The 25785-nt window shown below is 42.4% G+C and overlaps 2 protein-coding genes and 1 long non-coding RNA gene across 8 annotated transcripts in view; 2 read left to right on the top strand and 1 right to left on the bottom strand.

Annotated features, from left to right (window-relative positions):
* STX19 (syntaxin 19) overlaps positions 1-10720 on the top strand; it is a 13048-nt gene extending 2328 nt beyond the window's left edge. The window contains exons 2-3 of one of the 2 annotated variants that reach the window (XM_019528669.1): positions 8644-8948; positions 9533-10720. In XM_019528669.1, coding sequence (XP_019384214.1) covers positions 9608-10486 — 879 coding nt within the window. In that variant the 5' untranslated portion in view covers positions 8644-8948; positions 9533-9607 and the 3' untranslated portion in view covers positions 10487-10720. The remainder of the gene's footprint in view (positions 1-8643; positions 8949-9532) is intronic. The other variant, XM_019528670.1, reaches the window with a different exon arrangement.
* The window catches only part of ARL13B (ADP ribosylation factor like GTPase 13B), a 68493-nt gene that overhangs the window by 29229 nt on the left and 13479 nt on the right, over positions 1-25785 (bottom strand). The gene's annotated exons all lie outside the window — the stretch shown is intronic.
* On the top strand, positions 13550-14231 carry LOC109305650. Its single transcript, XR_002099660.1, has 2 exons — positions 13550-13608; positions 13997-14231. It is a non-coding gene; the product is annotated as an uncharacterized LOC109305650 (long non-coding RNA).

The following is a 25785-nucleotide window of genomic DNA, read 5'->3' as shown; positions in this document are numbered from 1 at the left end:
AGAATTCACACATACCTTCAGACTTTCCTAATGCACTGTAAAGCATTAGAACAAACCTTTGATGTCCCCTCCTTCCTTGCCTCTTGCAAAGATAATGATCAAATACAATATTACAATAAGAAATGTACTTTATATATGAAATGGACACTGATCTACAAAACAGTTTCCTTGTTCAGCACCCCTAAGTAACAGCCCCCAGTCAAATTAAGTTATAAAGACAAAAGTAACAATTGCATTCCTTCACTGCCCTTTCGTGTCTACCAACAAACTGGCATTCACATCTCTCCTAATAACACTGGATTATTTGACATCCCCTTTTAAACTGTGCCTTTGTTTTTAAAGCTCAACTTCCCTCTGAGCATAATGGTAAGCTTCTGACTCTGAGGGTGGCCAAGTATTGGAACAGGCTACCTTGGGAAGTTGAGGAATCCCCATCCTTGAAAATTTTCAAGAGCAGTTTAGAGAGACTTGGTCGGCTGGGGTGACCCTGCCTTGAACCAGGGCTGGACTATATGACTTTATGAAGTCCCTTCCAGCCCTTTTCTATGACCCTAAGTTATGATATAACATGGCTGGTAGCATGATTTTCCTTGAAGGAAGGAGCTGAAGCACTTACCATTTTAGCAGGCATTAAGAATTTCCATTCATAGGCTTGTAAGATTTTTGGACAGGCCCCCTTTTTCTAATTTAAGCTTTACCCTGGCCAATTTCCCCTCTAAAGGGGCTCTGAATAGAAGAAATATTTTAAAAGTTACTTTTTTGTGTGCTTAGTAATATTTGTAGCCAAATCTAGTATAGCTTCTTTCTTTGGCTACCACTTCAAACAATCATGAGAATGACAATAATGCTAACCCTGTTTCAGTCCGGGCAAGCTGGACCTGTGAACCACTCCTGTTTCATTTCTGAATAGTCTTTCCATTTACTTGAAAATGTTTCCCTGATACTCTCTCCACCCTGTATCACTTGAATCACTCCTGCTGATCAAACAGGCTCGATCCAGAGAGAAATTTGAGCTCAGGGTGAGGATGTCCAAATTCACCTTCTGGCTGAAAGACAGGCAAAGGATTCTGTAACAAGTATTGCTGTACGACTCTTAACAGGATTCAATTTTAAAATATCAGCCTACTGTTTGCACTGTTCTGGACCTAGAGAGGACTTCATTGTCCAGGCTGTAGCTTGTTAACCCACATTTGATTTGTGCAATCAAGTAAAACAAGCCTGCTGCTAACATTTTGGAACTGGTGTGTAAGCTCTTGCATTTTATTAAGGGTTGGTTTCCCAGTTAAAATATTAGCAGCCTGTTATGACACCTGTGCAACGAAACCAAGCACTAGCTAGCACTCCACATGAACTCTTAAGTCTGCAATTCAGCAAGTCAGAAAGGTAGAACATCATAGTCTCTATATTGCAACCAGACTCACGAGAAGGTTATTGCCTCACAATTCAAACTCTGCTCAACTTAGACTCGATTTTTCCATACATTTGCTTTTCCTACACCTTCCTCTTCTCAATTTACTGCCTCTGTAATATAGCAGTGGGTAAACTTTCAATCCTATGATATCAGTCACGTCCACTGTTTTCACTTGAGGAGTTGTGAGGTCTGTAGGTGTGGTAGCACATTTTCCTTAGTAAATAAAGTATAGGTGCAACTACTCACATGTTGTACCTAACAATAAAATAAATAAAAGCTAAACTTCTGAAGTTCACATATTTCAGTATCGCAGTTACTCATTTTATAAACAAGCCTCTGCCCACTTTGTAAAAAGAACAATGATAACATTAACACTTTGATATTAGTAAGATTAAAACACCAGAAAGTTAAAAATAAAACAAAAACTCCTCTGTTCTGTTTTCAAATCAGGTGTCTCCTCTGTCAATTACAGAGAATAATTTCCTGTAGCTAGTAAAAACTAGAGTTTTGTCAGACTGGACACCAAAGTGCAGCATAAATTAGGGTTACTGTTTACAGTGTCAAAGAGGAGGACACCTGTTGAGGGTGGGGGAGTGAGGGGGTATGCTGGTGCCCTGCCCCTGCTGTTGCCCCTCACTCTAAAGCCACAGCACCACCCCTCCACAACTGCTGCTGCCCCTCACTCCCGACCCACAAACCCCTGGCTCTGCTGATGCCCCTCACTCCCAACCCTCAGTACCCACCCCCCTGGGCCATGCTGGTGTCCCTCACTCTCAACCCGCAAATCCCTGGCCCCCCATCCCTGTGGTGCCCCCGCACTCCCACCCCACAGTCCCCTGCCTACCCTGGTACCCCTCATTCTCAAGCCAAACCCCACAGCCCCAGGGCCCTCCACTACTGATCTGCAGCCCTCTGCTCCCCCCAAGCCCTACAGCATCTCCCAGCTGCCCTGCCCCTGCAAGCAAGGGCCCAGCCCCAATGCTGACAGTGAGGCTATGCAGCTCCCCGCTGCCCTCTCGAAGGGGCAACCGTCTCCCCCCGGGTCCTTCTGCAGCCCCAGTACCTAAACAGCTTCTCCCAGTACCAGCAAGCACCTGCTCCTCAGACTTACGTAGATTCAGCTGCCGCGGCTGCTCCCAGCACCCTGCTTGGCCACATGCATGTGCGTGCCCTCTGCCTCTAACTGCCCTCCCCCCATTTCCCCCACCTCCTCGAGCAAGCCAAGAAATGCCAGGAAAAACTCTGATGCTGAGCAGAGCAAATTCCGGAACATTTATCCATATTTTAAAAAACTGCCCAGACAGAGATCAGAGGACTGAAAAAGAAGATGTGTCTGGGAAAACCTGCACATATGGGAACCCTAGCATAAATGCCATATAGTGCTAATGTCCTTTTATGGAAGACACGGCACATGCACTTACCACCTTCATTTCCATCTGCCAGAACAAACATCCCTCCCAACCCCAAAATCATGGAAGTACAGTGCAGCAAAATGGTGATTCTCCTATACCCACAAAGAAGTGCCATATTGAAAGGTGTGCATGAAGAGTGTCCTTAAGGAGCAACCACAATCTTTGAAGCACAAAGGAAGTCCATTCCCATGTGGACAAAAGGTAACAGAAGGGCTGGGAAGCCCTCTTCGCTAAACAGGGAAATCACAGTCCTCTTAAGAAAGAAGAAAGGGGCTTATGAACAATGGAAGCTTGGAGCAGGCCCTAAGGAGAACTAGTCCACATTGTCCCGCATTTTCAGGGAACAAATAAGAAAGGCTAAAGCAGCAACTGGACTTAGATTAGCAATGGAAATCAAGGACAACAAGAAGTCCTTCTTTAGGTACATAAGGAACAGGAGTAAAACAAATGGGAGAGTAGGGCCATTGCTCAGGAGAAAGCTGAATTCCTGAATGACTACTTCGTCTCCGTCTTTCACTGGACCAAGGGGAAAACAATGCTAAGTAGAGTAAAAGATGAGCATGGTAGGAATAATCGCCTTTCTACTATTGCCGTAGAATAGTAGTATATGACCAATTAAAAAAATTAGACATATACAAGTCAGTGGGACTGGATAATCTTCATCTGAGAGCGCTGAAAAAGAGCTGGCCGAAGTCACTGCAAAACCCCTGGCGAAACCCTTCCACAAATCGTGACGCTCTGGAGAAGTCCCTGAGGACTGGAAGAGGGCCAATGTTGCACCCATCCACAAAAAGGGCAGAAGGGAGAACCCAGGTAACTATAGGCCAATCAGCCTAACTTCCATCACAGGGAAAATCCTAGAAAAGTTCATCAAGGAGTCTATCTGCGATAAGCTTGCAGAAGGTAAGATTCTGAATGACAGCCAGCATGGCTTCATCACAGGCAGGCCTTGCCTTACCAACCTCATCTCCTTCTACGACCAGGCAACTTGCCACCTGGATATGAGAGCAGGTTGACATTGTATGCAGGATGACCTTGACTTCCAGAAGGCCTTTGATCTAATATCCCATGTCTTGCAAAAAAATTGGAGGATTGTAGGCTTAACTCCGACACAGTCAGGTGGGTGAGAAAATAGCTGCAGGATAGGACCCAGAGAGTCGCAGTACATGGATGAGTCATCCTGGTGAGAAGTGGGCAGCAGCATCCTGCAGGGGTCATTGCTTAGTCCAGTACTTTTCAACAGCTTTATTAACAATTTGCATGTAGGGGTGAAGAGCTCACTGGCCAAGTTCACAGATGACACCAAGTTATGGTGAAGCGTGGTCACACTTGAAGATAGGCTACAGATACAGGTGGCCCTAGACAGGCTAGCAAGTTGGGTAGATCAGAATCTGATGAAGTTCAACGTTAAGAAGTGTAAAGTGCTCCACCTTGGGACAAGCAACTCCCAACACACCTACAAGCTTGGCAGCACCAAACTGACTAGCACCATGAATGAAAGGGACCTGGGGGTAATAACAGACAACAGTATGAATATGAGCCTACAGTGTGATGTTGTAGCCAATAGGGCAAATAGTATTCTGGCCTGCATCAATCAGTGCATCTCCAGCAAAACCAAGGAGGTGATTCTCTTGCGCTACTCAGCACTGGTGAGACCACAGCTAGAGTACTGTGTCTAGTTCTGGGCACACTTTAAACAAGGACATGGACAAGCTTGAGAGAGTCCAAAGAAGAGCCACCTGTATGATCGCAGTCTTACACAGCAAGCCATACGAAGAAAGGCTGAGCTACCTGGGACCCTTCAGCCTGAGGAAAAGGCGGCTGAGAGGGGACCTGGTAGCAACTTACTGCTACACTAGGGGAGTACATCAAGGGCTCGGTAAGCAACTGTTCACCAGGGCACCTGAGGAGAAAACTAGGAGTAATGGCCACAAATTCCTGGAAGACCGATTCAGGCTCAACATTAGGAAAAACGTCTTCTTCACAGTCAGGATGTCCAGAGTGTGGAATAAGCTCCCTCCAGAGGTGGTACAACCATCTACCCTGGAAATCTTCAAGAAGAGACTAGACAATTACCTTGCTGGGGTCATCTGACCCCCAGTTATCTTTCCTGCTTGATGTAGGGGGCTGGACCCAATCTTCCAAGGTCCCTTCCAGCCTTACATATCACTCAATTAACATTTATTCCCTTATTCTTCCTGTTGCTGACAACACAGAATTCTTCGGTTCCAACAGATCCCCGCATTTCACAGTATGCATCTCAGTTCCAATCATAAATAGCAGTATTAAAATTTCAATACAGGACCACATGGAGAGAAGCAGCTGTTGTGGAGTGCATTGGAAGGTCATGCTAAGTCATAACAAGCTATTATTCCCTTCTCACCTTACTAACATGCCTGTCCTCTATCCTGTATTTTTTGAGCTGCCCAGGACACTCTGCCCATTCACCATATCAGGCACCAAACCATCAATAAATCTAGCACTCCCCAGAACAAAGATGCTATTACATTCTGCAGTTTCCTTTCAGGTTTACCAGTCTCAAAAACTTCCAGTCCCCTTTCCTTACCTCTGAAGATTTTTCTTGTTCACCATTCAGCACCCCCCCCTCCATAAAGCCAACTTGTTTTCACAACTGTCAGAACATACTTCTTCCACCTAATACAGCTTTCAGTTTTACATGCACACATAACTATTGCCTTTTCCCAGTAGCCAACTTTCTGCTAATCATGAAGCTCACAGACCTTCTGTTCTTCAAATATACTACCTTTGACCCCATGCACATTCCCTATTCTTAACTCATACCAAAGCCTCAGACCAGGCATACAGACGAGGTACTTCCATTATGTTCTCTCAAGGACCCTCATAGCAAGGCTCTCCTAAAAGGAATCAGAGGTAGAGACTACCAGCAAAAGTTTCTCCCCTTACAGCCATGGCTAGCTCCTAAAGCACTTGCCCTAAACAGCAGTGTTTAAAAAAAATAGAAACTGATCTAACTGGCTTGAGTCTGGCACAGAAACTGAGAAATTTGATCTATTCAAAACTGTTTTTAAGTAATATATTTTTCCCATGACATTATCCACTTAACATCTCAAAGCAGCGACTGCTTGGTTTTTTATTTTATTTTAAAGATGATCCATTTTTCTTACTTACCATTTGACAAACAAAAAGATTTTTAAACCTAGAATTACCTTGAATGCCTTGTAAGCCATGTCATTAATTAAAAAGAAACTTAATTTTTTTCTGCATCTATTTTAACGCTGCATTAGGGTAACTTTAACAGAAAATTCTTAATGAGTTTAATATATCAACACTAGGTGCTCTGAATGGACAGACAGACAGAGGCAGGAGACAAGATTTTTTTGAATATGCTTGTACATAGTTCCATAAACATTCAATTTTACTGCATTTACTATGAGCAATTTTCCATTAAAAAGAGAGAAAAAAGGTAGTATCAACTGTTTACAGATACATAAAAGGATAGAATCCAAAACCATTTTTCTGCCATTTGCTATAAGAGATATTTAACTAAGTAACTGCATTTTTAAGAACTTTTCAATAAATTTTATTCATTCAGTACATAGACCTATCTTCCTACCTCACAAACACTAATGATGCTCTCACGGCTTGCTTTTTAAACCACGGGCTTGTCAAGCCACACCAAATTACTAAGGGTCAACAGTCATGTTAGGCTATGTTAAAACAGATTTTCAGGTCACTTCTCTGAAGTCTTATTTAGCGCTCATGATTATTTTCACATACCCAATATGAACTTTCCCAGAGCAGCCCAAATAGTGCCTGGCAATTCTGAAACATAGCAAAAGAATGTTATCTCCTATGAATCACATGTCTTGTGCTGCTGGGGAGATGCAGACTAAATTTAGCAATGCTGAGGAATTATTGTAAAAAAAAAAAAACAAACAAACAAAGATGCTCATGTTTTTCTGGTTTTTTTCCTTTTTCTTTTTTGGTGCATCAGGGAGGAGAAAGTAAAGTAACGTTTTAAAATCCATTACTTTCAGACTCACCAAATCATGTCTCAGTTGATCACTTTGGCTGCCTATATATGTGCACCTTCATGTTCTAATTAGAACACTCCAGTGTTGCTGCACAATCATGTGTATTAAGCCCCTGGCACATTTTAAAATGGCCACAGGAGCATTTTAACTAACTTTGTCAAATAAGGTTTAGTTAAAGTGCCCCTGCAACCATTCTTAAATGTGCAGGGGCTTAATACCTGTAACACTGCAACATCTTAATTAGGGCAGTTCTCTGAGAACCACTCTTTAATTAGAGTGGTTCTTCTCCCCCGCCACCCAACACGTGCATAAGCAGCTTTTATTACTAAAATTATTTCCTTGGTGCAGGGGGCTGGATCCGATGATCTTCCAAGGTCCCTTCCAGCCTTACAATCTATGGATCTATAAAATGCTAATGTTGCTGGGTTTTTTGGCTTCAGAATAAAATGCTACACTGAACCACTAAAAACTGTATTTATTAAGGTAGAAGCAAACTCAGCAAAAGCATGGGGAAAGGTCTTTGTTCCTACTGCCTGTGGCAAAACTTACTTAAATGTACAGTTTTAATTTTCCTGTTAATTCTCCTGTGGATAGATGGACTTAAGTCTGTTGAAAACAGACTCAGTAAGCAAAGTCCCTAAATAAAACTGTGCACAATTAACCAGTTTAAATGTGTTTTAGAAACTTTCTATGATTCTTTTAAGCTCATAAGAAAGGAGATGTACCCCGGTCCACAACTCCTCCATTTTCACTGCCAGCAAAAACCGTTCCCCAAAGATGGAGATAACTTACCTAAATACTACCTACAAATGTTCAGGTCATCTTTGTAGATGCAAAGGGATACAACCAAAACACTTTAAGAATACAAGCGTGGAATTGTGCATAGCTAAAATGTATTTAAAGACCAGAAAACACCTAAGCTGTAATCTAAGTTACAGCCAACAACCATGATCTCTGTATTTGAGGTTGCATAATAGTGCTTTTTTTTTTTTTGTTAAAACACCAGTATCACAAGATTCTGCACCTTCATTTCTTGTACTGAAATTGTGTTCTTGGGAGAACCCTAAAAAGAAAGAATTTTATTTTAAATACACATGATGGGAAATGTTCGATAGTCACACTAGTAAAAAAATAAATTATAGCATAAGACTTCCAGTGTTAAAGTTCATGTTCTTAACTGCATGCAGCATTTTGCCAACTGAATCCAAGGTAAATAAACCATAACAAAAGAGGTTTTACATAGACAAATTTAAAGCAAAAACCATCCATCCCTTGTAACCTGTTGCTCTGCTACCTCCCTTGCATGCATGTATGAGGCCACCTCAACACATTACAGGTATTGTGCTATTAACTGAGACCAGCTACACATGAAAAGTACCTATGACTCCATAAAACGGTTGAAACAGCTATAAAGTTAGACCTTAAAAATGTGTACTAACTCTTATAGCTGGTTGCTTTCCAGCTTTAATTTACACATGTAGCAGGGTCTGCCCCTGCAACTGGGAGCTCTATCAGCTGCCTGAGCTCCCCTTGTACAGTTGGGGCTGGGAAATCCCACAGCCACAGACTCCTCTTCCTGGCAGCACCTCACAGCCACTGGGACACAGTCCTGCAGCTGCTGGACTCCTGGTCCTGGCAGTTGTGTAGTACCACCAAGACAGAGTCCTGCAGCTGCAGGATTCTCAATCCCAGCTGTAAGATGCTGCCACAGCTGCAAGTCCCATCAGCTACAGAACTCACCAGCTGCAGGAGCTATTTAATTGCCAATGCAAAGGGGAGCCATTACAACACTTTTATTTTTCAGGACTGTTTGTTCCACCATTGCCTTGTTCATACAACAGAATGAAAATCTCCTTCCATGAGCACTGTTGAAGTTCAAGATGACAGACAATAGAAGTGCAGCAGTCAGCCATGCAAGATAAACAGTATGAGCATTCACTGTCACAAACTGCAGATTTCAAGTTTTAGAAACGGAGCAATCTACAAAAGTAAGCTCCTTGAATTTCCAATGAAATACCCTATATTGAAAGACAAAATTGAGAGTTAAGAATGATTACACACAAAATCTGCCCAGGACTAACTGAAGTTGTATTGTATGCCATTTGAAAGGTATGTTCCTCAGATTTGCAATTAAATCTTGTTTCATTGATCTACTGCACTTAAGTCACATATAACTTTTATATTTATAATCCTTGTGTGCATTTTCTTATGGATCTATTACAGTAATCTGAAATATTAGCGAAAGGTTTTTGTGCTTGGAATTAAAAAAAATGCTGAATTGCTTTGTTAGAGCTAAATTAAACCCATTTCCCACTTTAAAAAACCCCACAGAGCAATATAGAAAAATATGACATGGTATGATAGAAAGTTTTTAATGTTGCCAGTTTGGCTGTAAATTGCAAGTAACACTTAAGACCTAAAAGTAGGTCATGCAGGTAATCCAAATAAACACCTTGCACAAAAAAAAAAAAAAAAGAGAATGATTTTAAAACTTTTACTGGTACTTATTCTGGCCTTGGAGGTTAGCAGAGAGATCATTCAGAAGTGTATGGAAACACCATTCTGGGGCATTAGTTTGCACATACTATAGCAGCATCTCTATATTTTCCTGTCTTTCCACATGTAGTATAATTAAGCTGTATACAGATAGTTGCTAAAAAACAGCATTAATATGTATATTTTTTTATTGTTAGGATTACGGTGACATCAGCTGACAAGAACTGGTACCAGAGTTTGTTCACTACTCAGTCACAGAGGGTGGGGAAAAAATGGCAGACCGTCTTCAAGAGCTTAAATTGAGAACAAAGGAACTGCAACTAGATGAAGAGAACAGCCGTGTCCCTGGGGGGAAAGAGGAACAAGGAGAGCTTGAGCAGGAAGCAGTTATTTATGAGAAAGAGCCCCTAACAGAGAGGCACTTACATGAAATCCAAAAGCTACAGGATGACATTAGTAACCTAGCAGAGGAGGTTCAAAAGTTTGGTCAGCAACAGAAAAGCCTTGTGTCTTCAATGAGAAGGTTCAGTGTTCTTAAAAGGGAGTCTAACATTACCAGAGAAATAAAAATTCAAGCAGAGCAAATAAATAAAAACTTAGAGGAATTGTCAAAAACCGTGAAGGCGGCTGAAAGAGAGCATGGGCCATCTTCTGCTATTGCAAGAATTCTTACATCACAGTACGCTTTCCTATTCCGGCATTTCCAAAAAACCATGCATTTGTACAATGATGTTATAATAGCCAAGCAGGAAAAATGCAAGACTTTTATTATCCGTCAGCTTGAAGTAGCCGGCAAAGAAGTATCTGAAGAAGAAGTCAATGAAATGCTTCAGCAAGGAAAATGGGAGGTTTTCAATGAAAACTTGCTCACTGAAGTAAAAATCAGTAGAGCTCAGTTATCTGAGATTGAACAAAGGCACAAAGAACTGGTCAATCTAGAGAATCAGATCAAAGACCTAAAAGAACTCTTTATCCAGATTTCACTTCTGGTGGAGGAGCAAGGAGGAATAATAGACAATATTGAAATGAATGTAAGTAATACCCAAGACTATGTTCAAACTTCAAAAGAAAAATTCAGACTTGCAGTCAAGTATAGGAAAAGAAACCCCTGCAAAACTCTATGTTGCTGGTGTTGTCCATGCTGCAGATGACAAAAGTTAGGTGTCTGAAATACTGATGCCTACCATCTTGCCAAGCAGACTTTTAAAGCAGCTCTGCAGTTTCATTTACTTTGCCCAACCCCAGAATTCCCTTTCACTCTGCCTGTTATACGTGCCACACTCCAAGAGTCACATCTGCTCTTCCTAGCAGCTACGGGATTATGAAGGGAAATCTCAACCGTTTCAGAAAATTATTGCTCCCCCCCCCAAAAAAAAAACAAAACAAAAAAAAAAAACAAAAAACCACAGACCAAAAACCCCCCAAAAACAAAAAAAGAGCAGCAAAGAGAGAAGGGAAAAAAAATCACCTTTACTTGTCTTCTTGGAAAACAAGTGGCTCTCCAGGAAGTATAAACAGACTGTGATACAAACACACGGTGGCATGATGCCTTGCCAGTGCTGCTGGCAAGTGTTGATTATACTGTGAACTCCAGACACTGTAAAGCCAAAAGACTGGTTTACTTACAAGGTTTTTAAAATAAGTTGCATTATTTTTGTTTGGGTTTTTTTGAGCTTTAAGTTGTACTGAAGTCACATTTTCATGCCTTCCTCAGGATCTATAAACATTCTCAACATGAAAAGCTGAGATTCTCACCTAATCGCTTTTCTTTGGGAACAGTGGTTTTAAAAACAAAAATCACAATAGTCCTAAAACAATCAGAAAAATATTAGTACTGGATTAAGCGCTTCCAGAAAAATACAAACAGTATCATCTTAGATCAGATCAGGAGTGGGCAGCCTTTTGCTGGTGAGGGCCAGAGCTTATGACATGACCAGCCACTGAGAACTGGAATCCCAGCCCCCTAGCAGCTGGCTGCCAATTTCCCAGTCCCTCTGCAGCAAGGGAGAAGCTCAGAGACTGCAAAGCAGCAGGTTGAACAATGGACAAAAGGTCTGAGAAACAGAGGGGCAATGTGGTGTAGCTCCCCGAGACTAATTCCCTGGTGCTGGATTAGACCTCTGAAGACTAGATATAGCCCAGAGGCCATAGGCTGCTGGCCCTGATCCTAGAAATTCCATTAGGAAAAGTGAGATTCCCTATCAATATCAACTTACAAAAAGTGCAAAGAAAAACAGCTTAATGCCATCATGAGACCTGAAAACAATATTTAGATACTGGTGTTTCAGAGAAGCGCCCACTTTACTGAGCTACAGTGCCATCTGTGTTTCATGTACACCTTTGCCTGCAAGGGCCCAGCTTCAACAGGTTGGGAGTGACCCATACCAGCCTTATCTATGACCAAGTTGTAAGGATATTCTCCTGGGAAATGATAAATATAGATCTGAAACTCCTAGGCTGAAGAAGGCCCAAAACCCAGATCTGTTACTTCCTGAGTGTGTGTTGTAACTGTGTCATTGGGTCTGTGGGACTCCCAGAGAGGCCAGGAATTCAGAGGCAGAAACAACTGAATTCAGGGTATGGAGCTCCATTGAGCTACATATTGGAATAGAGATTTTGTTTTCCTAGTCCTGAATGGCAAAAACCATGGCAAAAACGAGAGAGCAGAAACGGTGTCGCTCACCATGGGATACTGCCATGCTTTTAGCAGGTCACAGAAAAATGTGGATTCTGCATTTTTCCATATTTTTCCATGGCAAATAGAAAACTAGGATCCCTGATAATCACCCGTTGAAGACTTACCAAATTCCCACTTAACTTGCTCTTCTTTAGACCAGGGGTGCTAAACCTGTGGCCCTCAGGTCAGATCCAGCCTGCAGGGCTCCCTAAAAATTTGGAAATTTGGTGCCTGATGAACAGTGGCCTGCTCTCCTGCTGCCAAATCTCTGGACCAAGCCCCAGGCCCTGTGCACTGGATCTGATGCCTGATCTTAACATGTATGGCTTGATGGGGCAGAACTGGGCTGCTGAGAACCAAACATAGTACCAACCCCCATCCACCCCATCCAATATGGCCCACAGTTTGGCCCCATGCCACTGATCTGGCCCTCAGGACAAAAGATTGAGGATGAATGCTCTAGACTAGACAATCCTAGTTCTTTCACCCTTTCCTCGTAAGTCATGTGTTCTAGACCTTTGTGCTGGACTCTCTCCAAATTGTCTACATCCTTCCTGAAGTGTTGGGCCTTAAACTGGACTTAGTACTCCAGGTAAGGCCTCACTAGTTGTAAATAAAGCAAAAGAATCACTTCCCTTGATTTGGAGGCACCAGTCCTGTTAATAGAGCGTTGTACATTCTTGGCCTTTTTTGTAACAAATCATAGTGTTGGCTCCAATTCAGTTTAAGATGGTCTACTGTTACCAAGGTCTCTCTCTGAGGTACTTCAGCCTAGCCCCAGGCTTGGCAACATTTTGAGGCAGTGTCACAAAAACACCCACAATCTTGACTTATAAGATGTTGGCGTGCCAGGAGCAGATGGTGATGGAGCCGCAAGGGGTCTGATTCTTATTGTGGCAGCGCAGCCCTGGCCCTTTCCCTGAGGCATGAGTGCCAAGCAAAATGCCTTCACGTGCCACATGCTAGCATGTGTACCAGAGGTTTGCCTACCCCTGTCCTAAGCAATCATTCCCTAGTCTGTATTTGTGCATTCAGTTATTTTGTGGATTTTGCACTTGCTCTTTCTGAATTTCACCTGGTTGATTGTGGACCATTTTCCCAGGCTATATAAGTCATTCTGGATCCTAGCCCTGCCCTCCAACACCACCCAACCTGGTGTCATCCCTAATTTGCTAACCATGCACTCAATCCCATCATCCAAATCATTAGTGATATTGACCAATACCAGATACAGGACAAACCCCTGTGGAAACCCATTTCACACCTCCTCCCAAGTAGGCACTGAGCCACTTATTAAGCATGAAGATGAAACTATTTATGTATCCAAGTTACAGTACTTTTATCTAGTCTGAATTTCCTTAGCTTGGTAATGAGAATATTGTGGGAGAGTGTGTCAAAAGCCCTGCTAAAGTTGAGCTTTCACATCCACTGCTCTTCCCCCATCAATAGAGCCTATCACCTTATCACAGAAAGAAGTCAGGTTGGTCAGGCATGACTTCCTCTTAATGACCCATGTTGGCTGTTCCTAATTAATTACCTTGCTTTCCTCTAGGTGCTTCACAATGGATTCCTTGAAGATCTACTTTATATTTCCAGGTAGTACAGTCAGGCTGACCAGTCCGTACTTTGTCAGATCCTTATTCTGCCCTTTCTTAAAAGATAGGCACTATGGGCACTTCTACACGTGCTCCAGGGGTGGAGGGTGGGAAGCAGCACTTTAATTAAAGCAGCTTCAAGAGACTGGCATCTAGCCAAGTTGGTCTCCTGTTGCACTTCCCATTTGTCTGTCATGCTGGGATAGCTCACTCCTGGACCCTTAAATGAGCCTCCTCAAAATACAGACAGCTCTCCTAGCTAGACTCCTTTCCCCTCCCCCCACCTCAGACTTTCCTCCCAGGGCATCCTGCGAATCAGTTCCCCAGGTTTGTTAAAATCTGCTTTTCTGAAGTTCAGTACACTTATTCTGCTGCTCTCCTTCCCTTAGGATCTGGAATGCTGGGCAACTGTCAGTAAACTTACCTTCCACCTTAACATGTTCAGTCAAGTCCTCCCTGGTTGCAACTGTCAAATCATGAAGATGAATCTTCATCCCCTAACCCCCAGTCCAACACCTGTACCAAAAAGTCCTCACCAACACTCCAAGAATCTGCTGCACTGCCTGTGCACTATAGTGCTTCCCTCCCAGATTTCCTGATAATTAAAGTCACTCTTGACAACCACATCCTCCGATTTAGAAGTTTCCATCAGTTGTTTAAGGAAGCCCTTGTCCACCACTGCCTCCTTGTTTGGTGGCCTGTTTCAGACACCCACCATGACATTCCCCTGCTGTTCTCCCACTGACCTTACCCAGGGGCTCTCAACAGGCCTTCCTTCCATTATCGACTGTACCTCTATATGGAGAATCTTTATACAGAGAACAACGCTTTCTTCTTTCCCCTGCCTATGCTTCCTGAACAAACTGTACCCATCCATAACCACACTCCGGGTCATGTGAATGATCCCACCACACCTCCATAATGCTAGGACTTCCAATTCTTCCCGTTTGTTCCCCTTGCTTCTTGCATTGCTATATAAACATTTCAGGTACCTAGCCAAGCATCCCATCTTCACCCTGAGAAAACTGCCAAGGCTTACACTATTGCTTTCCCTTACTGAGGAAGGACATTAGGAATGCAAATCAAAGTCTTACACAGGGCTGCAAATTTTGAACATGCTTTTCTGTCATTTCCTACTGACTAGTCTAAAGTATCCAGCACGCTGAGCAGGGGACGAGGCAAACCACAGTCTTGGGGGCCTAACTTTCCCCATTTACTGCATTTAGATGCCCAACTTGGGTTTATGAATTCTACTCCCAGGCTCCTGGAAGTTTGGTGTGCAACACTGAGCACTGACATACCTATTCCCTGATTCACAAAGCAGAACAGAAGTCTATAAAAAGATGCATCATATGCACTTTCAGCCCATAAACTGGCATGAAACAGCACAAACCTTTTAACAAATGCTCAGGTTTTCAGGTGCTATGACAAAGTAGGCTATAGTCTACAAAGGACTATCATAGAATCATAGAACATTAGGATAGGATGGTAACTCAGGTGGTCATCTAGGCCAAGCTCCTGCTCAAAGAAGGACCATCCACAACTATATCAACCCAGCCAAGGCTTTGTCTTGCCAGGTCTTAAAAACTTCCAAGGATACAGATTCCACAACTACTCTGGGTAAACTATTCTAGGGCTTTATTACCTTCCTAGTCAGAAAGTTTTTCCTAATATCTAACTTAAGCTTCCCTTGCTACAACTTGAGAATAGTGGTCCTTTTTCTGTTATCTGCCACCACTAAGAAAAGTCTAGCTCCATCTTCTTTGGAACCCCCTTCAGGTGGTTGAAGGCTGCTATTAAATCCCTTCTCGGTCTCCTCTTCTCCAGCCAGAATAAGCACAGTTCCCTCAGTTTGTCCTCATAAGTCCTGTTCCCCAGCTCCCTAACCATTTTCACTACCCTCCACTGGACTCTCCAAAATCTGTCCATACCCTTTCCATAGTGGGGGAGCCAAAACTGGACACAGTACTACTCCAGATGTGGCCTCACCAGTGCCAAATAAAGGGGAAAAAAATCACTTCCCTCAATCTGCTGGCAAAGCTCCTAATAACACAGCCCAGTATGCTGTTAACCTTCTTCACAACAAGGGCACACTGTTGGCTTATATTTAGCTTATTGTCCACTGTAACCTCCAGGTCCTTTTATGCAGAGCTGCTGCTTAGGCAGTCAGTCCCCAGGCTGTAGTGGTGCATGGGATTGTTCTATCTTAAGTGCAGGATTTTGCACTTGTCCTTACTGAACCTCATGAGATTTCTTTTGGTCCAATCCTCCGATTTGAAGCATTTCTGAATCCTAGTCTTACATTCCAGTGTATCTACTACTCCACCCCAGCTCGGTGTCATTTGCAAACTTGCTGAAGGTGCACTCCATCCCATTTTCCAGGTCACTGATGAAGATACTGAACAAAACCAGCCTCAGGACTGACCCCTGAGACACTCCACTTGATATGGGCTGCCAACTAAACATCAAGCCATTGATTACTACCCCTTGAGCCTGATAATCCAGCCAGTTTTCTAGCCACCTTAAAGACTTTCATCCACCCTGTACCTCCTTTGCTTGCCTGTGAGAATGCTGCGGAAAAGTTTTGCTAAAAGCCTTGCTGAAGTAAAGGTATTCCACTAGTCTCCCTGTATCCAACCAGCCAGTCATATAAAGGAAGGGAATCAAGTTAGTCAGGTATGACTTGCCCTTGGTGAATCCATACTGATTTTTCCAGATTACTTTCTCCAAGTTCTTAGAAAGATTCCTTTAGGACCTGCTCTGTGATTTTTCCAGGGAGTGAGATAAGGGTGATCAGTCTGTAGTTCCCCAGATCATCCTCCTCCCCTTAAAGATTGGCACTATATTTGCCCATTTCCAATGGTCCAGGACCTCTCCCAATAGCCACAAGTTTTCAAAGAGGCTCTGCAGTTACACTGGACAACTCCCTCAGCACTCTCAAGTGCGTCACGTTGGGCCTCATGGACTTGTACACATCCAGCTTTCATAAACAGTCCCCAATTTGTTTTTTCACCACTGGTGATTGCTCACCTTCTCCTTAAACTGTGCTGTCACGTGCAGTAGTCTGGGAGCTGACCTTGCCTGTGAAGACTAAAGGTGAAAGATGCACTTAGTACTTCAGCCTTTTCTGCATCTATCAAAAGTTTACCTCCCCATTTAGTAAGGGACCTACACTTTCCCTGATCCTCCTCCTATTGCTGACATGCTTGTAGAAACACTTCTTGTTACCTTTCACATCCCTTGCTAGCTCCAGCTCCAGTTGTGCTTTGGCCTTCCTGATTTCATCCCTCCCTGCATGCCTGAGCATTACTCCTTTACTCCCCCCTGGTTGTTTGTTCAAGTTTCCACTTCTTGTAAGCTTCCTTTTGGTGTTTAAGCTCACAGATGAGTTCTCTGATAAGCCAAGATGGTCACCTGCCATATTTGCTATTCTTCCTACATATCCAAATAGTTTGTTCCTGTGCCCTCGGTAAGATTTCTTTACAATACAACCACCTCTCCTGGACGCCTTTCCCCATCAAACTGGCCTCTCAAGGGATCCTGCCCATCAGTTCCCTAAGTGAGCTAAAGCCTTCTTGTCTGAAGTCCAGGATCCTTACTCTGCTGTTCTTGGTCCTTCCTTTTCTTGGGATCCTGAACTCAGACATCTCTAAGATTTTGCCCCTCTGAACAGTTAATCTATAAAAGGGACAGACACCCTGCCCTGCCATTTGCCTAACTTCAGACTAACAGAGCTCTCTCACTCTCCTTTAACAAAAGTTTGAAATGTAGAAAGTTTGTCTTCTGTAGATTGAAAGCTATCCTCATACAAAGATTTAAAAAATGGAACAAAGAACTGTAATCTAATGGGAAAAGAGTTTTTGCCCCAAAACATTTTATCAAGTCTCTTCAGGATGCTGTGAGGGTGTGTAGTTCGCTTGTTCACCCCTACTTTAGTTATACATGAATGTATTACTAGTTCTGCTTTGAGGTACTAAGCAATGGTCTGAAATCTGCCTCAAATCTATTGGTTTACAAGTAGTAATGTAAGTAGTTAAATGTTTACAGGAATGACACTTTCAAGTCAGACAGCCACCACTTTTTGAAAAATATGATTTAAAGAAACATACAACCAACACTCAGTAACTGACCTTATTACCTATGCTTTATTCGGTCTTTAGAGAAAAACACTTTTCCCTTTCCCATCCTCTACTCCTTGTCCTTCCAGGGCATCATTATGTTAGCCTTTCACATTTAACACGTCAGTGGGTTGCCAAATTGGTTGTGTTTTTCAGTCTCTGCTGCTGCAGCTGAAAAACTCAAAGTACTGATGCAGCTGGGGTAACAGAACTGAAATGCCATCCAATATTCTTGAGTATATGCAAGTACATAAATATTCCTCTATAAAAACTACACCAAGAATTTTACAGTGATAATAAACACTAAGACTATGAAAATGAGTGGCCTGTAGGACATCAGTACATCATGGTGAATTTAAAGTAGCTCCCTATATCATGCCCACCTATCCAGAAAGTGACACTTCCTGTTTAAACTTTGTTTTAACAATAGGTTGCATCACAACTTGACCATCCTCAGCTGCAGATTCTATAGCACTGACCTGCCCTTTAAAATTATCCATGTGGATAAACAGTCTGCCACAGTAAGGGCTAACCTTTGCAGCTGGCATGCCACAAATCAGCCCTATTCCCTCCCCAAATGCCACTTTCATTCTCTTCTTCTGCCCAATTTGCTGCTCTGCTTTCTATGCTCCACTCTATTGGCTGCTGTGCTACCTGCCTCCTCCCTGATCTGCCGGTGCCACACACACAGCCTGCCACTTGGGGCATTCGTGCTACAATCTGGATGCTCCTGTTCTATTAAACTGTTCCACCTTCATGATTTGCAGACTTGCAACAAAATCCAGTCCAGAGGCATTAGTAAGGATGAGAGGAGAGCCTCATGCCGATTCCTGAGGTTTTTTTATATTTTTTAAATTTTAAATCTATCAGTTCTCTCTGGAAGAGATCAAACCTTGGATGCCCTCCAGGCTCCATTGCCACAAGGCTACAACACTGTGCCTGTCTAATCTTTTTAATCTATCCTCTTTTGATCTCTTGTTGTCTGCAGATTTTCCTACCTATTTTTACTGCCATTTTACTCTTCTTGGCATTTGTCCCCTTTCCACTCACTTAATGGGTTTCAAGTTGTAGTGATTGTGTCCACTAGTACACCAAACTGTCAAAATAAGAAAAATGGTTGGAGGTAGCTAGCTGTCTGTAGGTGTACACACCTAAGCTGCTCTCACAGCATGGCTGGGAAATAAGCTGTATTCACAGCACATATATTTTGGTGCTGGGAAGAGCTGGATGAATCTGGAATGCATAGCCTTATATGTGCATGCCACTCGCCCTGTCCCTGTTCCAGAACCCTTTTGGAGTCACAGGGCTACTCTCCACTTTGAAGTACATCATCCAACTAAAACTTTAACTGAGAATGCCAGTGCAACTAAAAGTTAAAAATAGTTAGGTCAGAAAAAAAAAAACCTCGGAATTATTTCCAAACTCCCATGGGCCCAAGCAATAATCACAAAATCTAGATGCATTCAGATCTATTAAAACTACATGCAGCCGTGTCTCTTTCACTATTAATGCTAATACACCTATAGATAGATAGATAGATAGATAGATAGATAAAAACAAAACAGTCTAGCAATTCATTTTCATATTTAAGCTTTTGGAAATACTTAGGCTCTCCTAACTCCAGACTTCTCTTTGCCAAAGCAAAATCAGAAGCTTGAATCCCAAAAAGTGACCCTTAACAGAAAGATTCTTTTTATGTTACAAACATGGCAGAAAACAGAACTGGCATAACAATTTAAGATCAACTAGCAGCTTCAATGCTGAACTGGACACACTGTATGGATCTGATTTCTGAAACTGTTTAAAACACACACTGAAGACTAGGCTCCTTTAAAAGGGAGTCTCAAGTTGAGCACCCAAAAGTCAGAGCACCCATGGACACTTCTGGAAACTCAGACAGACCTAGAACACACTGGGTGCATCTACATGTCTGCTTTACTGCAGAGCAAACTGATTAACTCTGAAGTAAAGTGTCACTGTTTGCACCTGTACTGGTATTAGGGTGCAGTGAATTAAATAAATCAGGGACAAGTACTATCTTATGGCAGAGTAATCAGGTATGACAAAATGCACATGTAGATGGTAACAGGGCTGGCTGGGGCATGAGGGCGCTAAAGTGCAGGGGCTGCCTGCCACACAGATCTGCACGCTAGCGCTCCAGATCTCAGAGATGACTCGAGCCTGCTGCCAGCCCAGGGTTGCTTTGCCCCAACTCAAAGTGCTACTGTCCTAGGTGTACATACAGATACTGCGCCCGGGAGCAATTTACTCCAGTGCAAACTGCACCCGAGTTTATTGTTTCACCTTAATTGCACATATAGATGCACCTACCATGCATTAGTCAGACGGACAGTAGCACTCCTCAAGTTCCGGTGCACCAAGCAAATAAATGCTTTTGCCAAAGGTCACTGTTAGTGTCACAGAACTTTCTACTGCTTACACAGCATACCCTAAAATCACTTTGGCTTTGCAAGTGTGGAGTGAAAACAAGCCAACAGCTGCCAAAATATACCATCCGCTGCTGCAAGGGGTGGGAAAGGGACAGGGCAGGCAGGAGCAAAGCTAAAGAAGAGAGGGTTTTTTATCCTGTCTTTAAAGGAAGACAAATAATAAGTACAATAATGTTTTAGACAGGGTTTATTGAAATCAAGTTCACAATTTAACAACCTCCACTTATTTACACAAGTTCCCATTGGTAGAAAGTTAATGGATTCATTCTTATCTATGAGAGAAGAACATTACCAGGCTTCCTTTTCCTGCTCACAATGCAGGGAGATTTAATAAGAAAAGGCTTCTATTTTAAAAACACAGAAGTAAGCTCAAGAGCAGTTATGAAAAAAACACCTCACCCATAACCAAGTACAGTATCTAACTTAGGTTGTTGTTTCTTGTTACGTACAGTATTAGTAACAGCATGAACACTCACTGCAAAAGCTCTCAGAAAGAAAGAGAACCAAACATGGGTCTTCTCAGACACCAAGTTATCAGAAAACCTAAACAAAGGAAAACTTTTCTTTTTTACTTTAAAGAACTATACGAAGTGGCCACAAGTGTTTTATGCAACTGAGCCAGTTTTACCCTTGTCCTGCCTGTTTGCTTAAAAAAAACCCCAAAAACCCCACACATACAAGTCCAAGTGCTATCACTGGCATTTTTATAATTACCTTATTTCCATGCTTCCAAACGTTTAAAAGGAGAGAAGACTTTTAATCATGCCAGCAGGCTGGCTATTTATCTACATAATATGAGGTCTCTCTGAATTAAAGGGTAGGAAGATTTATGTACAAGAGAAGAAAATCCATTAGCAGAGACCTGTTTAAACCCCTGGAGTATTGATAGAATATACCCATATGAATCATAAGACTTCACAAGTTTCCTTTTCGTTACTCAGTTTCACTGCGTACAACACTGATTAACAGTTGAAGCATTCAAACGCTTTTAGGTACTCTACACTACCAAAACAAAAATACATAAAACAGGAATGCTATACAGCAAAGAAACATAGAAGACCACCTTTAATAACTTAAGATATTTTGCTCTTAAAAATAACTGGTGCCAACCCCATTTTGGAGGGCATGTTCTGCTTCTAAAATGTTGACTCAGGATCTCACAGAAAATGAAGGACATATGACATAGTTCCAGAATATATATTTCACTTTCACACAATGCTCAAAATGTTGTTTGAATGTTTTCAAAAATCAGCACCTGGAAAACTGGAAACTTTTAACAGGGAGTTTATTTTGGTTGACCATTTCCATTGTTTTCCATGGAAAACAAAAAAGTTTACTGTAAAACAACAAACAAAACAAAACCTAGCACCTTCAACCAAACAAATAGGGTTTTTCTTCTCCTCTAGTTTTGTTCAAAACAGATTTTTTTTTCCAGGAAAAAAAAAAACACTACCCCCGGGGTTTTTTAAAACTCTCTCTGCCTTTCCACCTGCAAGATCACCGTGTCAGGTGGTGTTACAGCCCAACAAATTAGCAAATTTTATGACATTTCTCCTAAATACATCAAAATTATATTTAAAATGCAGGCACACTTTCACATCCTCCCTTTCCTCCAAGCACTAGGCTTGGTTCGCTTTTCTTTTCAGAACTTCCACAGTGTATTAAAATACCTCATTTCCAACTGCTTCTATTACATACTTGTTTAGCTCTATACATACTAGTATTAATTACATACTAATATTTATAAATATGAATAAGGCTGAGAATTTGGTTAAAGAACAGCTCTCCATTCCCTCCCTGATGTAACCAATGACCTGGATGATGCCATGTTGAGGGCCACTCTCCTACAGAAGTTACTGGTATAATCTAAATATCATTACTTGGGAGGGGGGGAAAAAGGTGTCTGGCAAACAGTAAAAAGTTGGACTAATTTCCAATGAGAAGAAATTTAATTTAAGGATCTTCCCAATGAAAATACTTTCAGTCTTTCATGTGGACCTTCAAATGCATTGCAATGTACATGCAATTGAAGGAAGATCATTTTTTCATGACTGTCTCCTTCCCCACCCCCTTCCCTAGTTGCTTATATATCCAAATCAGTACAGTAGTAAAGTAAAATATATCTAAAATGTTATCTACTATACAATATTCCTGAAAGGTCAGCACACAACAGCATTTATTTAAAAACCCTTGCAGTGGAAATATCTGCTTTCCTGGACTGCATCCTAGAGCAGAAGGCAGTATGCTATTTTTACACTAAAAACAATCCAATTATTCTTTTTTTAAAATGAAAGAAATGCTCCCGTTAGTTTACCTTTTAAAGTCCGGCTCAATGAAAAAAGTTTACGTAAAGAGAACCTTATAATTCAGGAAAATTGCATATTCAACTGAATTATAGGAAACCAAGGAATTAATCAATCCCTTATTAAAAAAAATCTGCTTGTTCTTGTCCATCAACCTTTTAGCAACCACATTTATAAAAATGTTCAATGATTGTGTGCCACTGAGTTCTGAAAAATCCAGAATCTAATTTTTGGAAGTACTGAGTACTCATAGCTGTATTGATAAAAGCCGCAGGATAAAAACGTTTGTAAGCATGATTTAGTCTCACCTCGCATCATTCTTGTGAAGTTAGGCACACTTGGGTTACCAACTGTAAGACTTTATGCAAGTGTGACCACTCCTTGGCTTGTGACAAACTGCTACCAAGCCTCTGGTCAAACAAAAAGACTCACATATTTCACTCTTTCTCCTTCAGACAAACACAGCATCTGCAACCATTTAACTGAGCAACAGGCAAGTCTCTGGTAGTACCCCATACCAACAGCTGCTTCTCAGGACTACCTACCCTCTGGCAAGCATCAGTCTCTAGTCCAGAGGTGGGCAATATCTGGCCCGTGGGCTGAATCCAGCCCGCCAGGCCATTCTATCCGGCCTGCAGGACTCCTAAAAAATTTAGAAAATATTTATCTGCTCCTGTCTGCTTGTCAAAGATGACAGGAACCAGGAGTAGTAGGACCCAGGGGCAGCCAGCAGCAGGAGGCAGGAGTCCAAGCCCACCCATCCCCAGCCATTTCTGTGCTTCCTGCCCCATATTGCTCCAGCACCACCTGGCTTCCAGTTGGATCACCAGACCCAGAACATGGGGCTGCAACGGTACGGGGGTGTGCAAGTGTGCATACATGTGCGTGGCAAGTCCCACACACATAACCCACCATACAGAGGCACCCACACCCCCCTGCACTGCCATACATACCCCCACACCCACACTCCTTCATGTACCCCAGCCTCCCTCCCTCCACACACAGCCCCCAACAAACCCCATACCCACCCATACCCCAAATATCCACACACACCCATACCCTTCCCCATACCCACAGTGGCCCCCCACAAACTTATATCCACCACCCCACAATATACAAATTAATTTTTGACTTAATTTTAAGCTATGATATACAATCACCTCTATGCACACTACATAAATGCATGTAAACCAGAACAAAAATATTTTTTGAAATCAAATTAACAAATGTTTTAGATGTTCGCTTTTTAAATTATAATTTGGTATTTTTCTGGTTCCAAGATGGCAAAACCCCTTGCTGAAAGGAGAACTTCTGGGGGCATGAAGAGGGACTTCTGGTAGCAAAAGACAGGGGCCAGCAGGCGGGACTTCGTCCCAAGATGGCAACCAGGGGACGGGGTACCTGTCAAGGGGTAGAGATACCCATGCAGCCCCTGGACAGCTCGGCAAAGTTCAGTAAGTGGTCCTCCGCCTGAAATAATTGCTGCCCCTCCTCTAGTCAGTTCCCAGCCACATCTCTCAGGGAGTAAAATTTGTAGGTCTGCTTTCCCACCCAGCCAGCATGCCTTGAGTCACTCTCCCTTTTCAACCCCTTTCTCCCTAGTTCAATACCTATAACAACACACAGCGTTTCACTTAAATCCACACTGGTGTGGAAAAGGTTTCATAACCCACCACAGTAAAATAAATGGATCCACAGACCATTTAAAATTTTTTTCCTTTAAAAATGGTTGCCACTACTTTTAAATTATACTCTGGCTAGGAAGGCTGCCTGGTATATACCACTGGTTACTGAACCCCACAGGAAATAATTCAGTCATATCTGACTGAGCGCCTGAACACTACTGTAGCTGCCTGATAGGCATGGCTGTGCCACACGGTACAATACTATAGACCAGGCGCAGGGTAAGAGGCCTGTGAAATCTTACAGCAGAAAAAGTAAGGCACCAGGTATATGACTAAGTGTGGGGCAGAGGAGGCCAGCATTCAAAGAGACCACAAAAGAGCAAAAAGGTGGCCATAGCCATGTATTCATGACAGCTGAAATAAGCTTTGAATTATTATAAGAGAATGCCACATCCTTGAAAGAAAAGGGGCTTCTAAGACCTAACAGGGATTAATAAGAAATAGCATAGAAGGACAACCAACAACATGAACATGCAGTAGCAACACTTCTCCTTGCTGTTCTTCAAATTAAGGGTTCAGCATATACTTCTAATACAGATTATATATTTCATTGTATGAGCAACATAAGCATTTCTTGTCCATATACCACGCCAACAAATTAGCGTAGATGGATACACTGAATGAAATTCAAAGTGTAAGGCTGTTTAAATCCTGGAGTAATAGCTCCATCTATAATAGGTTTTCTGCTTAGAGAGAGGCATGAATATCTATTTGTTCTGTTCCATGATCAGTCCCAACACCTCTTTTGTCATTCTTCAGCACGCACATACTGAAATGAATAAAATGGAATTAAGCTGCAGTTCCAGAATCTGGATTCCTTCATTAGTTGTGTCATATTCATTGACGCTTATTAAACACTCATCATCTCACTCAGAAGTGCTAAATACAAATAGCCCACTAGAAAAAAAAAAAAGCATATCATCACAGTGCACAGTGGAAAAAAATGGCTAAGAAATCATTCTAAAAATATCAGAGTCCATTTTCAGCGACTGCAAGGAAAAGCAATGGTCCATCATAGACAACTTACAGAAGTTGGGAAACAGTACAACAGGACACTCCACTGTTTCATGTGAAAGTACACAACTGTATTACTTTAAGAACAGAAGCTATTTTTTCCTTTAGTTTCAATCAAACAGCAAGTACAATACTAAAGAACTTCCTTTGTAAGTTAACCCTGGTGCTTTAACCATAGTTATAGTGCAACTTTTCAAGACTTCCACGTTCAGATCCTGTTGCTCCTCTACCACACGAGGAAATTACCTAAAACAGGGGTTTTCAGTCAGGGGTACGCGTACCCCTGGGGGTATTTGGGATGGCCTCAGGGGGTACTCGGCAGCAGGTCCCACCACCAGCACTTCCACCACCACCACTGTATCGCCCGCATGCTTGCTTATCTGCTGCAAGGACCCCCCTCCCCTACTTGTCAACTGGCTGCTGGGAGAGCCCCCCGGTTGCTGATTGGTCGCTGGGGGACTCCCACCTTCTTGACCAGCGGCTGGGGGTACACTGACCCAAAAAGGCTGAAAAGCCCTAACCTAAAACAATAGTGGCCAAACCACAGCTCGTGAGCTGCATGTGGCTCTCCAGGGCTTCTCCACTGTGCTGGGTCACTCAGCACCACC

Source organism: Crocodylus porosus, unplaced genomic scaffold (assembly GCF_001723895.1).
Source record: "Crocodylus porosus isolate Cpor-Errol unplaced genomic scaffold, CroPor_comp1, whole genome shotgun sequence".
Classification (NCBI taxonomy): domain Eukaryota; kingdom Metazoa; phylum Chordata; order Crocodylia; family Crocodylidae; genus Crocodylus; species Crocodylus porosus.
The sequence above is the reverse complement of the archived record's forward strand: the minus strand, read 5'-3'. Positions and strand labels throughout refer to the sequence as shown.